This window comes from Zerene cesonia, chromosome 28 (genome assembly GCF_012273895.1).
Source record: "Zerene cesonia ecotype Mississippi chromosome 28, Zerene_cesonia_1.1, whole genome shotgun sequence".
NCBI classification, from domain to species: domain Eukaryota; kingdom Metazoa; phylum Arthropoda; class Insecta; order Lepidoptera; family Pieridae; genus Zerene; species Zerene cesonia.
The window spans coordinates 5663964-5680410 of NC_052129.1; the positions used below are offsets into that span (position 1 = coordinate 5663964).

Consider the following 16447-nt stretch of genomic DNA (forward strand, 5'->3'; position numbering starts at 1 on the left):
CACACATTGCCTATATAAATGGATGTCAGGTACAATTCACTATAGTAGACTGTATTTCGGTACAAATAACTGTTAAATACATACAAATTTTATTACTTTATTAAAGCTACTAGCTGCGCCCCGCGGTTTCAGCCGCGTGAGTCCGTATCCCGTAGGAGTATCAGGATAAAAAGTTGTCTATATGTTATTCTAGTTGTCCCGCAGTCTACGGACCAAATTTCACTGCAATCGGTTCAGTAATCTTTGCGTAAAAGAGCAACAAACACACACACATCTTTACAAACTTTCGCATTTATAATATTAGTAGGATTATAAATAAAACCTTTCAAGTTTTGGAAAACGTTCACACCTAATCTTTAAACTGACCAATTTCAAAAGCGCAGCGAAAATAACATGATATTTAATCAACAAATTAGCTTTAATCGACCAATTAGATATTATACATAGCTATAAAGTAAAAACGAATAAAATGTTTACGAGCCCTGCCATAGAATCTGATTATTACGAGTTCAATAACTGCAACATCAATTCCTTGCATCCTCAAGCGTCTTCCATCTCAATTGACATTTATTCCCTACAAGTATCTTCAAAATGTAAATTTACACGCATCCACGATCGATACTCAACCCTACACCCCGGTATTAGAGTTCAATTTAACTCCACTAAACTGTATTGCTAGAAACAATTTCAACTCTATCCCCTTGTAATAGCGTCCACGAAATTTCATAAGACGCAAGTATAACGCATACGCGGCTAAAGTAACTTGATACGTGATATTGATTGGTTTATTAAGACCGCTTATTGAGAGAAGGGGTCAACTTATTTTGGTTTTTTGTCGCGTTGTTCGGATAGGCGGAGCGCGGCGGAGCCCAGAGTATCGATAATATATTGTTTTATTAATGAGTAAATATTACATTGTGATTAACTTATAGTTTATGTTGTTGACTTAAATAATACATTTTGTTTGTTTGTCAATCAAACAATTTCATTTGCTACCAAGACCGGGGCATAGAAAACTATTTTTCCTTAAAACAGAAGCAAACTCACGGCATATCACTAACATATTATACAGAGAGAACCGCAAGAAACAAGTAGTCAATAAACATCATACATACACACAGAAAACAATACAATATAAAAATTTGTCCACGTTCCAGCGTGAGTCATAACATGCGTCAGTATCTACGTGTTTTTACTACTTTTGTATTAGTAGCTTAGTAGAACAGTAGCACGGAACAGGATACTATAGCTTAGAGTAAAAAAATACATTGTTGCGTTCCATACAAAAAACTAAAAAATAAATAATATTGAAAGATCTGTAACACAATAAAAAACCTCCAAACCGAACAACGCTGAACACCGAGAAAAACAATAAACAATACTCACCTTTCCGCAATCGGTTAATCTCTAGCATTGTGTTAGCCAATGTCGAAACGTGTTTTTGAGAACTTTTCTAAGACGCATTAATACCTATACTTATGTAGATTGAACACAATGGATGTTAACATACGGACCTATAATTTCAGGTTATGTAAGCGGGTGCAGGGCCGGACTCTAAATATTTGAGGCCCCAGATATATTACGCTTATTTTTTTAACAAAAACTATGATTGTATGTGATTACTGTTATTCCATCGGTTTTTTGCTTGAAATGTATTTTTATTTAAAAGTCGGACAAGTGCGAGTCGGACTCATGATTCGAAGAATTCGTTACCTATACCTCTATGAGGAGTGAGCCTACCAACCATTGGCTAAATTCTATTGTTTATTATATATCGTTGTTATAGCAGCAACAGAAATACAGAAAAGAAGGTCTGTTACAGCTTTAGATACAGCCTGGTGAAAGAAGGACTCACTCACAGACATACAGACAGAGCGATGGCAAAGTGTTAGTAATAGGAAAGTCTTATAAATGGAAACTCAATAGGTTTTTTTGAACGAATTCAATCTATTCTAAAAGCTGTTTAAATTTTAATGCCTATGTAGCTATAAAGCATTGAATATTAAATTTAAATGTTATAAATTTCATAGATACCGTACAGAATCCTAAATTATATATTAACAGTCCGTCCCTGTGCACATTCAAAATAATACACGATATTTTAGAGAGCTCATTATTAATGAAGTAGGGATCACTTGTTTCACCGTTAATGGCTCACGATTTTATAAGTGATTGTGCGAAAATTGTGTAGAAAACGAAGCGTACCGTAGTTATATCCGATAATATGTAGATATAATTATATATGATACCACAATTATACTACAAAACTTCCATAAAGTTAATAATAAAATATAATAGTTTAAAAAAACTATAAAACACGCTTTAACAAAAATCATATTTTGCAAATTGAAAACTGGAATAATTTTATCAAATTAGTGTATTGTCATCGGTCCTCAATAAATCTACAAAGTTTGAACGAAATCTGGCCGTTTAAAGTGGGTCAAAATCGCGCCCAAAGAAGTCAGTTACAAACAAACAAACAAACATACAAACAAACAAACAAACAAACATACAGGTGAAGTTAATAAAAGCGTGTTAAAAATTAATTACTATTAATCTAATCAAATGCAATTATATCAATTATTTTTCATGTTACAATGGTTAATTTGTTGATTTTAAATGAATCAAAACGTGAGGTAAGATGTAAGATTTGAATAGAACCCATTTGATTTTTAGAGTAGCCTTCATATTACATTAATTAGATATCCTACAAATATTATAAATGCGAAAATTTGTAAGGATGTGTGTGCGTTTGTTACACTTTCACGTAAAAACTGTAGAACCGATTGCAATGACATTTGGTACGTAGACAGCTGAACAACTGGAATAACATATAGGCAACTTTTTATCCCGATATTCCTACGGTATACGGACTTACGCGGGTGAAACTTCGGGGTGCAGCTAGTATCTATACAATTCCCCCAAAACCTCCCAGTAAATCTAAAAGCTAGATTGCGAGATAAAATTTACCCAACATCGAGAAATACAAGATAATATTTATAGAAGCAATCAAAATATGAATAAATCAGCGGCACAGTCACAAAAAGTTATTCAAAAACATTTTTATGTAATGCACATAATGATCTACAATGGCTAAGAATGACTCGGAGAAAACTTTGATTAATTACCATAATAATTTATTTGATACTCAAAAACTTGATATGGGGAGGGGCCGGATACGACTCCTTTTGAACTAGAACAGCGCCGGTAAAGCTGGTGAGTGACGAGCGTTTTTGAAGCGTTTTGCGCTCGTTTTTCATATAAAATAACGTAACATTTAGCAAATGCACAAAACGCACACAACGACACGTGTTCAATGAGAAAACGGTGAATTGTTACTGTGAAATTTATTTAAAGATTCAATAAATTACAATTTAGATTTTTACCACATTGTACAATTTTAACTTTTTAGTTTTATAACATTCAAATGTTAAATATCTCACTACATCGAGACACTAATTCATGAATCAAAACATTAAGAAAGCACGTACGTACGTACGTTTGTACTCTAGATTTCTAATTTCAAAAAACAAACAGTCACACAATAAATAAAACGAAACTGTATCAAAACTTAGCCTCTCGGTCACCCGTTATCCCCCATCAGCAATCGAATTTCTTCTACTATTTCGGTTTCATGCTTTAGGGCACATAAGCTTTCCCACTAAAAGAAATATTTTTATCACATTTTGTAACGAGTCGGACCGCCTCCTTGGTACAGTGGTAAACGCGTGAGCGTAGAACCGAGAGGCCCTGGGTTCGATTCCCGGTGGGGACAATAAAAAAAATGTCTCGGTCTGGCAGGACACAGAAGGCTGATCACCTACTTGCCCATAAAGAAAATCGATCAGTGAAACAGATGTATCTGCCCCACACCCCAGCATACACGGGACTTCACTTTTTTTGTAACGAGTAGCGTTCAATCGCTCACACACAACTCTCCCTAAACAATAGACGTACTCAATACTCTGTCGGGTTATTAAATACTTCGTATACGATGAAAACACTACATTGTTCATCTTGAATATGATGCATGGACGTGATTTAGCTGTTTCGAACAAAAGAATGAGTTTTGGAATCAGTTCAATGTATTACATTTTATTCTGTCTGATGAATACAATGAAATGAGATCGTGTTAAAATGTTTAGACTCAAGTGTTTCTTTAAACTCGGTGAATTATATTTCATTTTCTTAAGCTCTTTTCCGTAAACATTTCGGATATTCTTGTATAGTACGAGTAATATTCGATTTTTCCAGAACTTTCTTTGTGACATTGTTTCTCGTACCAATAATTTATTCAAACGTAATCTTTGTTCGCAGGTCTGCTATCAGCGCTAAATCATTTGGACCAAGCTCGGAAGAATTCCCTGCAAACCAACGTCGATTATTCTCGATACGTTAAAAGGTATTTAAATCATATTCAATAAGAGACACTTCGAAATCTGAAATGTCTTTAATTTCAAATTCAAAATCAAAATTATATCATCGATTCAACTATAACATGGCCATATTTTTCATATTCTCTTAAAAGTCAACTGCTAATTAAAAAATACCTCATTTCAGGTATAGCTCGACACTAGAATGCGGGTCGTCATATTGCAAGGACCTGGGCTACCGAGAGCACTTCCACTGCATGGACTGTACGGCAAGAGTGTTCTGCAAGAAGGAAGAGATGATCAGACACTTCAAGGTATGCATACTTCAGGACTAGTATTAGAAGTCAGGTATTAACAAAGATGATATAAGTTATCTCTAGTAAATGTCTGACCTACTATGATATGTATGCTTAAATCTTTAAAATTACGTAACTAGATAGGGAGGAAGGTTTATATGTATAACAATATCTATTAAACGACTACAAATATTTGACGCATGCAAAACCGCTGGAATAAGCTAGTTTACAATAAACAAGAAAATATAAACATGCATAATACTCCAACAGTATAAAATGTCACTGATTGTCAGTGAAACCTTTCGATTTATTACTAGCTATACATGTTATGCTCAAACCTCAACAGTTCTTATAAAAAATGGTATAGATTTAAGAAATATAGATAAAAGTACAGATATTTTATTAAAACTGACCCAAAAACTATTCGCAGTGGCACAAGAAACGTGACGAGTCGTTGGCTCATGGTTTCATGCGTTACTCCCCGCTGGATGATTGCTCCGAGCGCTTCTCCGACTGTCCCCACAACAGAAGCCAAACCCACTACCACTGCATACAAGATGGCTGTGATAAGGTATGTATTAATCCCATAATGTAATGTCCAAACTACTGTTAATAACAATAAAATCATCTAAACAAATCAATCATCCATAGCATGTTTTGTTTTCTCCATATTAAGAAAATATGACCAAGTCATCTATAGAATTCCAAATAAAAATAACCGCTATTTTATTTTGTATCACAATTTGATAGTACGAAGGCGATAATCCCTAAACGAATCATTCATGTTTTGTACGTGCATTTACTTACCATTTGCAACTAAACCCTTATATTGTAATTATTTAATTTTACAGGTATACATATCAACTTCAGATGTACAAATGCACGCCAATTACCACAGAAAAGACTCAGCTATCCTCCAAGAGGGTTTTCAGAGGTTCAGAGCAACTGAGAGCTGTGCTGCTCCTCATTGCATCTTTGCTGGACAACGGACTACGCACTTCCATTGTCGGCGACCTGGTTGCACCTATACATTTAAGAATAAAGCTGATATGGGTAAGTATTTATGTCAGCTTTTGAAACTGATTTTACTGATTTAATAATAACGATAATGTTATTAGATTATAACGTTGGATGACTTATAATTATTATATCAACATCTAAAAATAAAGTAATTTTCCTTTTATCCTTTTCCCTTTATTACCTAACTAATACGAACTGTTCGCTTCGGCTTCGCCCGTGGTATATTGAAAATTCTAAGAAGTTTTAAATATCGATCCAATTTCCTTATTGTAATTACAGTTAAGTTGTTACTTGATAAAGAATTTACTTACATTTGACAACCACTCCCTAAAACCCGTATCGCTCGTCCAGAAAAGCACAAGACCTACCACATAAAAGACGAAGCGCTGTCCAAGGACGGCTTCAAGAAATACATGAAGAGTGAGGCGTGCCCGTACCGCGAGTGCCGCTTCAGCCGCACCTGCAACCACATCCATTGCATCCGCCCGCACTGCAACTACGTGCTGCACTCCAGCAGCCAGATCTTCACGCACAAGAGGAAGCACGAGAGGAAGGAGCAGGAAATGAGCTTCGGGTATGATTTCTTGCAATGTCACATTGACTAATTGAATAGATTTCGACAGCTATTCCAGCTATTATATTCAAGCTATTGCATTTTTAGCTACTATTCTATTTTCAGCTGTTTATTTTCAGTTGTTATTAAAGATTCTCTTTATTTGTTTTTTAGGATTCAAGGTCACCACTTAATATTTATTTTGAATTAAAATATTGATAATTACATAAAACATGAATTTAATTCATAAAAAGGATAACACAAAGTTATTAATTTTAACTTAAATAATATTATTTCTTAAATCTCGTATTTGTTGTTAACTTCAAATTGAACGCTAAACACTACAGTAATAAGACACATAATCCACAGACTGCCGACATCGGTGATTCAAAGCGCTCTGATGCAGCAAGGCGCAGACCTCAGCATGTACTCCCCGAACACGAGTCTACAAATTGATGATGATATGTCTGGATTGGATGGAGACTATTCACATCCTTATGTAAGTATAACTTATGTACCAGTATTGCTGAAATTGCGCTAATAACAAATCTAAATAATAAGATTTTATTATTCAGGTGTTGAAAAGAAGTAAACGTTTGGGAATGATTTGTGATTTTAATATTTTATATCTAAGATCTTCTACATTAGTATGAAGCAGGACAATATAAAAATTAATAATTAATTTTTATGATTCTAAAGATAAATCTTAAATTTTCAGAACCCAGTTTTAGTTGAAGAATTATCTCGGAAGTACATAGAAACTTTTAACGGAAGCAAAGAGGCTGAAGACAAATGCAGCAAATGCAGCGCCTTAAACAAGCACTATCACTGCTTAGCTGAAGGATGCAAAATGGCCCATAGGTAAATATTAGCTTTTATATTTGAGCACTTTGCGCCAAACAGTATCTCTTCTATTATGTGTTTTCAACTGTTTTAATTGTTTGTATTATTTGAGACTTACTCATTTATATTACGGTAATTTAAATTTGATTTTTTTTTCGTATTAGTTCTTAATATTTATTTCAAACTAACAGAAAAAATTCACGAGTTCTTCGATATTGCCTGTAATAATTATTTTATAAGATAGCCTCGGAGTTACCTGACCAACGATTCAAATTACTTTTAAACAGCTGCCACAACACAATGGTCAAGCACGTGCTTGAGCACGAACAGCAGAACCAAGTGACAGAAGCCTACTTCGTCACGTATACCAGGAACAATCCTTGCTCCAACTCCGCATGCCAACACATACGGGACATCACTCACTATCATTGCACTTGGGTAAGTGAACTATATTATAGAAATGATCAGGCGAGATAGTGGTAAAGCGCTGCCCTATCATAGATAAAAAAACATAAAAAAATGATCGTTCTGAAACAGCTTTCTTAGGTTTAGTTTTGGTTTATTCAAAGGGATCACTATTGAGATAGTCTTCCTTAATAAATGTAAATGTAATTCTTTTTTATATTTACTATTATGAAAAAACAAATATGTCCTAAAACTGTGTACATAATAATATATCCATGTAACATATTTTTAACTCTTACAGGAAAACTGCGGTGCCGTAATCTTATCATCTGAAGACCAGCCATTCAGGCGTCTAGAGCACCACAGACAGCACGCCATTCTGAGTCCTATGTCCCCGAACTTAGCGGCGAGATTCGCTCCCAACTTCACTCCCCAGCTTTCAGCTCAACTGCACCCAAACGTAGCTGCTCAACTCCAAGTGCCCAGTTTGCCAAACCTTCCGCCAAACTTGGCGCAGTTGGCCCAGATGGCACCGAACCTTGGCTCTCAGTTGGCACCAAACTTGCAAGCACAGTTGAACCTTGCCCCGAGCCCCATTGTGCCACAGCAAGTGAATCCGTCTAGTTCATTGGATGAAATGTTTAGTAGGAAGAGGGGAAGGCCGCCTAAGAATCGCGTTGTTGAAGTTTGGACGGATAATGTGAGTACTCTAGATCTTGTATAGTTACAATTAGATACAAAGATTTTGGCATAATGCAGAAATTCTTGTAATTTTTCTGTCAGGTCTTATTTTAATCATTGTAATGGTCTCGTTCGTTTATTTTATATACGATGTTTTTAGGTGACGCCTCAAGCAATTTTCACCTCATTTAAACTACCGAAGAGCAATCAAATACCACCAGTTATTCAATCACCGGTCATCACCACTGTTGAAGAGTTTCCTGTAAGTTAAATTTATATACATTAAGAAACCTTTACTATTCCTTAATAAACTTTTTTTTTTGTAATTATTTCAATATTCTAATGCTCGTAGTATATAATTCATACATATTTCTTACAGCGCATTCGCTTCCAACACTTCGAGGTGTTCACAGCACCAGACGTCTGCAGCCAATACTATCAGAACTGCCATTTACGTCACACTAGGCTACACTTGCACTGCTTCAACTGCAGTTTCACAGCTGAAACCCACATCATCATGGAGACACATATGAGGGAATCCCACTCGGTGTCCCCTCTGCTAGAAGGATTCGATTATTTCTCCACTTTCGAGCAATGTGGTGGAAAGAGTTGCTATAAGAACCAGTTGAGATCGCACTTCCATTGTGCCCAAGGAAACAATTGTCCAGCAATATTGACCCAATATTCCGCTTTGGCTACTCATAAGCATGGCCGAGGCACCCCCATTAAGAGTGAGGATGAAAAACAATTTGAAGAGGCCAAAGACTATTCAATCAAAGAGAGGGCGTCGGCTGATAGCGTTGGATCAAAGGACGGAGACTATCCAACTAATTTTATTATTAAGAATGAATTCGAAAAGGAACAGGATAACGTTTCGGGTATGTATATTTCTGTGCTTGTGTTTTTATTAATATGTTTATAAAATAACAAAAATAATATAATACTTTTGCATGTGTGTATTTTTTTTTTGCAAGATTATTTGGTGGCAACGTGCAACATTGTTACTTATCCCGAATTACATTTATTCCAGTAGTAAAAGCGACAGGAACGTTCTATCCATCTTCCCATCTCAGAAGCAACACTTCATCACCAAGAAGCATCTACGACGCTTCTCCGTCCAAGGAGAAACGACCAGAATACGACCAGAAGAAATTGGAAAAGCCTGGTCCCACAATCCCACCTTCGTGCCACGACCAGGCCTGTCCTCTGAATAAGACAGCTGGTCAAATGAACCTACATTACCACTGCCCGCATTGTGGCCAAGCATACGTCGACCTTAAGTTGTTATTCAGCCACATGGTCAAGAAACATAGCAACATTATTGATGCAGGACCAATTGGACTGGCTGCTACTAAGGTAAAGATCCCAGATAATTAAAATCTTACCTTAATTTCAGTTCTTTGACCTAGATCTAAGACCTAGATCTAAACTATTATGTTCGTTATATTATAATCTTGTGTCCACCAAATCCAACCAATTTCAAATTTCAAATAAATTGATCGGTAATTCATTTATTACGAAATTAAGGTTAATGTTTTTTTCGCAGTCTTTGCACCAACAATTGTTAGGAGATTTAATATTCTCTTCTTTCAGGAGACTCTGGAACGAGAATATCCAGAAATATCGATTTTACCCTCAACTGCCACTTCTTCCTCGGCACCCTCACCGTCACCGAGCCAACGGCCACCAAATCCCGCTGAACAAGTAAGTTAACCTTTTTTGTTATTGAATAACATATTTAGTTTTTATTGTATGCTTATACTGGCATGAAGCGTTGCGATTTGTCAATTTATTATTGTATGTACCTTCTATACTTCAATACTAACCCAAGTGATTTCTCCAGGTTCAAGCAGTCCAAAGCCTGTTACTTCAGCAGTATCTGTCAGGGGGTCGGAAGGGTAGCCTCCAAGAGCAGCTGAAGATGCAGCAGCAGTACACTGCATCCCTGGCTGGTCTACCGGGACTCGCTCAAGTAGCTCTGTTCTCTCAGGGGTGAGTTGGGTTTAAAAATCTAATGGATATGCTAGAAATTTTAGAATTTAATGTATTTAGCTGGGTTGGTTTACACAATTTTCAAATGGTATTTAAAGAGCAATTATAATAATGTTAGTTTTAGATTGAACTTTTTAGATTTGTGATTCAATTTTAGACTTAAACTGGTACACAATTATGTTAGTCATTGTTTTCATTGGAAAATATATCTATAGTCTTTGCATTTATCAATTCTCAACTAAAATTTAATGTTGTTCTTCCAGCGGTTCCCCCTTCCCCCTTTACCCAGCTATGATGTACCCCCCGGAGCTACTTCTAGAACAAAGCCTTCTCCAGTCTCACGGTCTACCACCAGGCTTGGATAAGGAAGCTGAGCTTATTGCTAAATCGTAAGTGTACTTATACAGTTCTAATAAATCTTAACTGAAGAAGTATCTTAAATATCTTTACGATGCATAGTATCTCATGTATATATTTGCAATAATTGATTTCCAAAATTCTCTGTCGATATTCTTATCCTGCGTTGCCAGGGCAACACAAAACGCAGATTTTTTAATTAATAAAGCTTATATCAATATATTTATATGTATCCCAAAATCAGTCTTTTCAAATATTAATATAAAATTAATGACATGATTGTCCTTCAGTAATTTACCTTTTACGATTTAATTCAGAAATAGAAGCGACATTCCGAAAAGGTCTACCACCTTTTAAAAATGACACATATCCTTTTCCTCACCCGTCCCAGTTTATTCCTTCTCTCCAGTCCAGTCGTGATCTCAGTCATCCGCCATAAGCATCTATAAAAAGTCTACATGAATAAAAGGTTATATATATTTTTATGATAAATTCCAGCCGCCGGAACACGGGCACCCGCGGACCTCACATGCGAGTGCTGAAGGACGAGCCCATACCAGAGGGCTACCTTCGCTTCAGATTCAATGAGGACTGCGCGTATCAGCAGTGTGGATACAGGTATTGGATCTAGTTGGACTTCAGTTTGTTTGTTTGATGACCAGGGTGTATGTGGTGAGATCTGATTTCAATTTTCAGTGGAATACGTTAAGGTACTTTTTTAAATGGCCGAAATGCCTGTCACAGACTGCTATTTAAGTTACTACTTACCGATTTTTTGTAATTTTTTCCTTTTTTAACACGCTTTTATTAGCTAGGTCCTGTATCTATGTATGTATGTATGTATGTATGTATGTATGTATGTATGTATGTATGTATGTATGTGTGTAATGGAATCTTTGAACATCATTTTTTTTGTATGAAAATCATATGTACATATTTTTTATTATATTCCTGTATACCTTATGTATTTATATTATAATGAAAATTGATTTTTTTTTTCAGAGAGCATCAAACCCACTTCCACTGCACTCGAAAAGACTGCGGCTATTCTTTCTGCGACAAGACGAGGTTCGTCCAACACACGGCTCGACATGAACGGTGAGGATTCTATTTTGTTTATCTGTTGAGATATATGAAACGAGTGATCTTATTTTGATGGAAGACTATTCTTTTTTATTAAGTTATTGTAGATTATTTCTTCAAGATTATTGTAATATATTGAGGTAACTATAATTAAAATTAAATATTATGAAAGTCCACAAATTATTGGATACAAAGAAAAAATAAAAAACTGAAAGCTTCTGCTGCCTAAAAATAATAAATTTATATTAATAAATAAAAAATTGTCCTTGCACGGTTTATTAAAAGTTTTACATAGAATATGTAGTAAAATAGTATTATTTTATCGTCTCTTTATATTGCAAACTTTAATCCCTTTTTTACCCCCTTGATACCTTCAAGGGGATAAAAAAGGTACTTTATCAAAATATATATAAAGACTTTATCAAAATCCTTTCTTAGCGGATGCTTACATTATAGTTGCTATCTCCATGCCAAATTTCATCCCGATTGGGATAATTGTTATGTACATGTTACATATTATGTAGAATTAAAATGTAAAATTATATTATTTTAAAACAGCAACTACAGAGTTTTTTGCCGACTCTTCTCTGTAGAGACCGCCTTCTAAACCGGTGGTAAATGTTATAACTGAGTAATATGACGATTCAAAACTGCTTCTATAAGAAGTCTAGTTGAATGAATAAATGTTTGAGTTTGAGTTTGAGTTTGATGAGTCCATTAGTTTGGGCTATGCGTTCATAGATCAGACAGTTAGTCACTTTTGCCTTTATTAAGATTATATTAATATGATATTGGTTACTTCCAGTTTGGACACGTTAATGGGCGGCGACTTCCAGCAGTACCGCGCCAACGTGTACTGCCAGCGCCCGGAGTGCCCACACGCCTCTACATTTGGTAATTTATCACTTTTTATACAATATTAATTAAGTTTGTCCTATCATATAAAATAATCACGTCAATCAGTTGAAATATCAAGAAGTTACTGTGTAAAAAAATACAAAAAATGTTTTTTTTTTTATCATTTGAATGTCTTTCGGAACTTTTTTATACGTTTTTTAGTTTGTGTACAGTTTGAATAATGATAGTTTCTAGAAAAATCATAAACATTCGAAAAAGTATATATTTTCTTGCCCTTTCCCCCCCTCCGCCCCTAAACCTTAACATTAAACAAATAATCCATCACGTGGCGTTGCCAGGTACAGGGCAGAACAAGGCGTCCCACTTCCACTGCCTCAAGTGCGAGTTCACTTGCACCGACACCAACAAGGTGGTGGCGCACAGGCGCCAGCATCAGAAGCTGGACTCCATACAGGCGGCTGGCTTCGAGAAGTTCCCGCCGAGTAAAGGTATGGGTGATTATTTTTTGACAATTTATTTAATTTTGAAAACGCCTCAAACTGACATTCTTATAGACCTCAAGTAGAATTAAAATGTTATATTGACATTATTTTGAAAGAGTACATAGTTTCTTGTGGGCTCTTTTATGTAGAAATTTCCGAACCTGTGGTAAATGTTAGAATTGTGTTATGATGATTCAAATGTGCTTTTGGGAGAAGTCATTTTGAATAAATAAATATTTCAATAAAAAAATTATTCAATAACAGTGATACAGTTTTACTTTTATAACGATATGAATTATAGCAGCACATCTATTTTTAATTTTATCGTTTTCGACATAGTTCTCTTCTTCTCTTCTTTATTTATATTTGCTTTTTGTTGTCAACTCTTAAGACATGAGGTCTTATTATCTCAACACAGTGAATAAATAAAAAAAATAAAATAAAAAAATAAATAAAAAATAATTTATTGAACAAATTATAAATCACATAGAACATGAAACCCAGACTCCTAATATAGCTTTCGCTGTGTTTCAGGAGTTAGTTGAAATTAGAAACAACTTTTTTAATAGGCTCCACTGAATATATTTAACTACCTTCATCTATGTTTTAATATCTCTAATAAATAAATTATTTCCATTTCCCAGGATGTGGCTACGAGCCGCAATGTATTCACAGCAAGAAACAGACCCACTACCATTGCCTGCAGTGCGGCTTCGCCGTTCTAGGCCTCTCCCAAATGACGTCACACAAGTACAAACACCAGGAAGCGAACCTTGGACCCTCCACTAGTGCTATTAACTGACCCACTGCACTCCTACGTGTTACTTTGACTTTTACACTATAACTTCAAGACACACTAGGGTCAGTTTGTGAATATCCCAGTGGTTGATGATTTTTTATTTACGATAAACGTCCCGCGTATAAAATAATTTAGGGACGCTTTATGTCAAAAACGATGTCTGTATGTTACTGTATACATAGTGACTTACGACACTGTTTTGAGTATAGATATTTAGTTAATATTCATATACTGTGTATATAACAAACACAAAATTATCCAGTCCGCGTGTAGTCCCTCGGAATTGTGCCTTAGTCGCAACATAGTTTCTGAACGATTTTGTAAAATACGGCAATGTGCCAAAAACTATAAGACTTTGATTGAATTTCAATTATAATGTAGCGCAAAGTCTCTTTGAACATTCGCATTTTATACAAAGTATCAAAGTGTCAAAGTGAAACTGTAATTTTCCTAAAACCTGACCAATTGTAGTTGTTAGTTATAGAATATTTATATTTATTACGACCCCGAGAAAAGACATTTTTACGAATAGTATTATTAATTTAGGTCTCCTAAAAATTTTGTAACGAAGGCAATAATTATTGGGTTTGAAACGCCATTTTGTGCCTCGAAATGTGACAATACGTAGAATCGGGTGGATTGTAGTTTCTTTTTGTGTTTTTTCTAAAAAAATTACAAAAAATAACAAAAAGTAATCACAAACATTTATTCATTTTTATTTCTGATAAAAAATACAAAAAATCAAACTACAACCATCGCAAATTATAAACGAAAAGGAATTATATAAAGAATCATATTTAAAAGAGAAAATGGTCAATTTTATAAACTTTGTAAATAAGATTAGATTATATATGACAAAAAAATATGTTAGCGATTGTTATTATTGGTATATAAAATGTATAAAAAATGTGAAGAGTGCTAATTGTGATCCATGAGGTACCTAGCCAAGTAATGCCATAATCATTTAGTGTTAAAAAAACTGTAATAAAATCAGTATTAGATAAAATTTCACACCTTTGCATTCCTGAATCCCGGCCATTCCTTAGTCTTAGAGGTCCTTGCGCCTTCAGACCAAACACTTCCTAAACCTAGTTTAAAAGCAGTATTTTTTTTTTTACATTTAAGTCCTTCTCTGTTCCTAACTCTTTCTCTTATTCTTTTGTTAAGGCCGTGCCATATTTTTAGTCATCAGAAGTTACTATATAATTAAGTATTGCGTTTTCTTCTAGACCATGTCATCCGTTTTGATTAATAGAAATCATTTTTTCAATATTTTTCAATCTAATTGCGATCAGATCAAAAACGTATTTACATGATGCATATACAGTGTTTCAAGCAGTTGTATTTTTGTACTTTATCACACTGATCGCTGAAATATCTATGAAAAAAAGATAAAAACAATTTTTTTTATTTAATTTATTGTCATATTCATGCAATTTATTGGTTGTTATTTTGTTACGTTATTTAATTTTACGCTCTCCGTTCTATTTTTTGTCTTTCACAAACCTTTTATTATCTTTAAGTGTATACTCAATTATTTAACTTAATTTAGCATAAATTAATCGTAATTAAATTAATTTTTTTTTTCGTATTACAGTATTCGAAGTAAGTGGAGTGTTTTGATATTTCAATATTGAAAATGACGTACAAAAATTATTAATATGGATATTTTTAAATATTATTCTGAATGATTACGAATTTTATCAGTTTGAGATTATTGGATTGGTAATAGCTTAGTGTTCTTTACCTCATGAGTTCTAGATATTAAATGAGAATATGAAAAAAATTTGGTTGTTTTATTAACCCTTACAAACCATTTACAAGCCTGAATGTAATTACAAATCAGTAGCTATTTCACAAATCAAAAACAGTAACTCATTTTTCGCTTATTACACACATAAACATAAAATAATCCTCGTTTTTTCAATGTTACAATTGCTATATACAATTTTTTGATCGCCTCCTTGGTATAGTGGTTAACGCATGAGCGAAGAACCGAGGGGTCCTGGGTTCAATTCCCGGTGGGGACGCACAAAAAAAAATGTCTCGGTCTGGCAGGACACAGAAGGCTGATCACTTACTTGTCCCTAAAGTGATCAGTGAAACTGTATGATGTACATCATGTGCCCCATACCCCACTAGAGGACACGGGACTTCACTTTTTCTTTATATACATTTTAAGATGAATGATGATGATGATTTGTTAGAATACATTAGACATATCAGTGATATAAAAGGGAATCAGTTTAAAATAGTTTATCTACACACACACACACACACACACACACACACACACACACACACATCGCATTTTTTGTCTTTCTTTTTAATTTATATGATAAACGCTTTTATTAGCTCCACGTGCATGTTTGTATAAAACCGATTCCTTTAGACTCTATTTGGACCCAGTTAAACGGACAGATTAAATTAAAACTTTTTACATCTAGGATCGGTGACGATACAATAATTTCTTGAGTTTATCTAATTATCCTGATTAGGATCGCCAGGATTAAATTATTATATAATTTCTTAACGTATGCTCTGTTTATGGAGAGTAAGAGAATTTAGCTGTTTCTGTCAATCAGTGTCACTTACAAACCTAATTTGACATGTCAGGATTGAATAATTTCCTTAGGTATTTTCTGTGTATGAGCTAGTGAGTAGTCAATTCTATCGTTAAAAACAAAACTTTGAATGATACCTAA

At 34.5% G+C, this 16447-nt stretch overlaps 1 protein-coding gene across 5 annotated transcripts in view; it reads left to right on the forward strand.

Moving 5' to 3' along the window:
- The window catches only part of LOC119837574, a 76347-nt gene extending 61844 nt beyond the window's left edge, over positions 1-14503 (forward strand). The window contains exons 8-27 of one of the 5 annotated variants that reach the window (XM_038363204.1): positions 4318-4402; positions 4561-4687; positions 5100-5240; positions 5521-5722; positions 6041-6263; positions 6612-6741; positions 6961-7103; positions 7373-7523; positions 7792-8190; positions 8332-8433; positions 8551-9049; positions 9202-9527; positions 9768-9875; positions 10015-10163; positions 10427-10552; positions 11019-11138; positions 11523-11618; positions 12409-12497; positions 12800-12949; positions 13588-14503. In XM_038363204.1, the coding sequence (XP_038219132.1) occupies positions 4318-4402; positions 4561-4687; positions 5100-5240; positions 5521-5722; positions 6041-6263; positions 6612-6741; positions 6961-7103; positions 7373-7523; positions 7792-8190; positions 8332-8433; positions 8551-9049; positions 9202-9527; positions 9768-9875; positions 10015-10163; positions 10427-10552; positions 11019-11138; positions 11523-11618; positions 12409-12497; positions 12800-12949; positions 13588-13745 (3524 nt within the window). In that variant the 3' untranslated portion in view covers positions 13746-14503. Of the gene's footprint in view, positions 1-4317; positions 4403-4560; positions 4688-5099; positions 5241-5520; positions 5723-6040; positions 6264-6611; positions 6742-6960; positions 7104-7372; positions 7524-7791; positions 8191-8331; positions 8434-8550; positions 9050-9201; positions 9528-9764; positions 9876-10014; positions 10164-10426; positions 10553-11018; positions 11139-11522; positions 11619-12408; positions 12498-12799; positions 12950-13587 lie in introns of all 5 variants that reach the window. The other 4 variants (XM_038363205.1, XM_038363206.1, XM_038363202.1 and 1 more) reach the window with 4 other exon arrangements.
- Positions 14504-16447: the final 1944 nt, after the last annotated feature.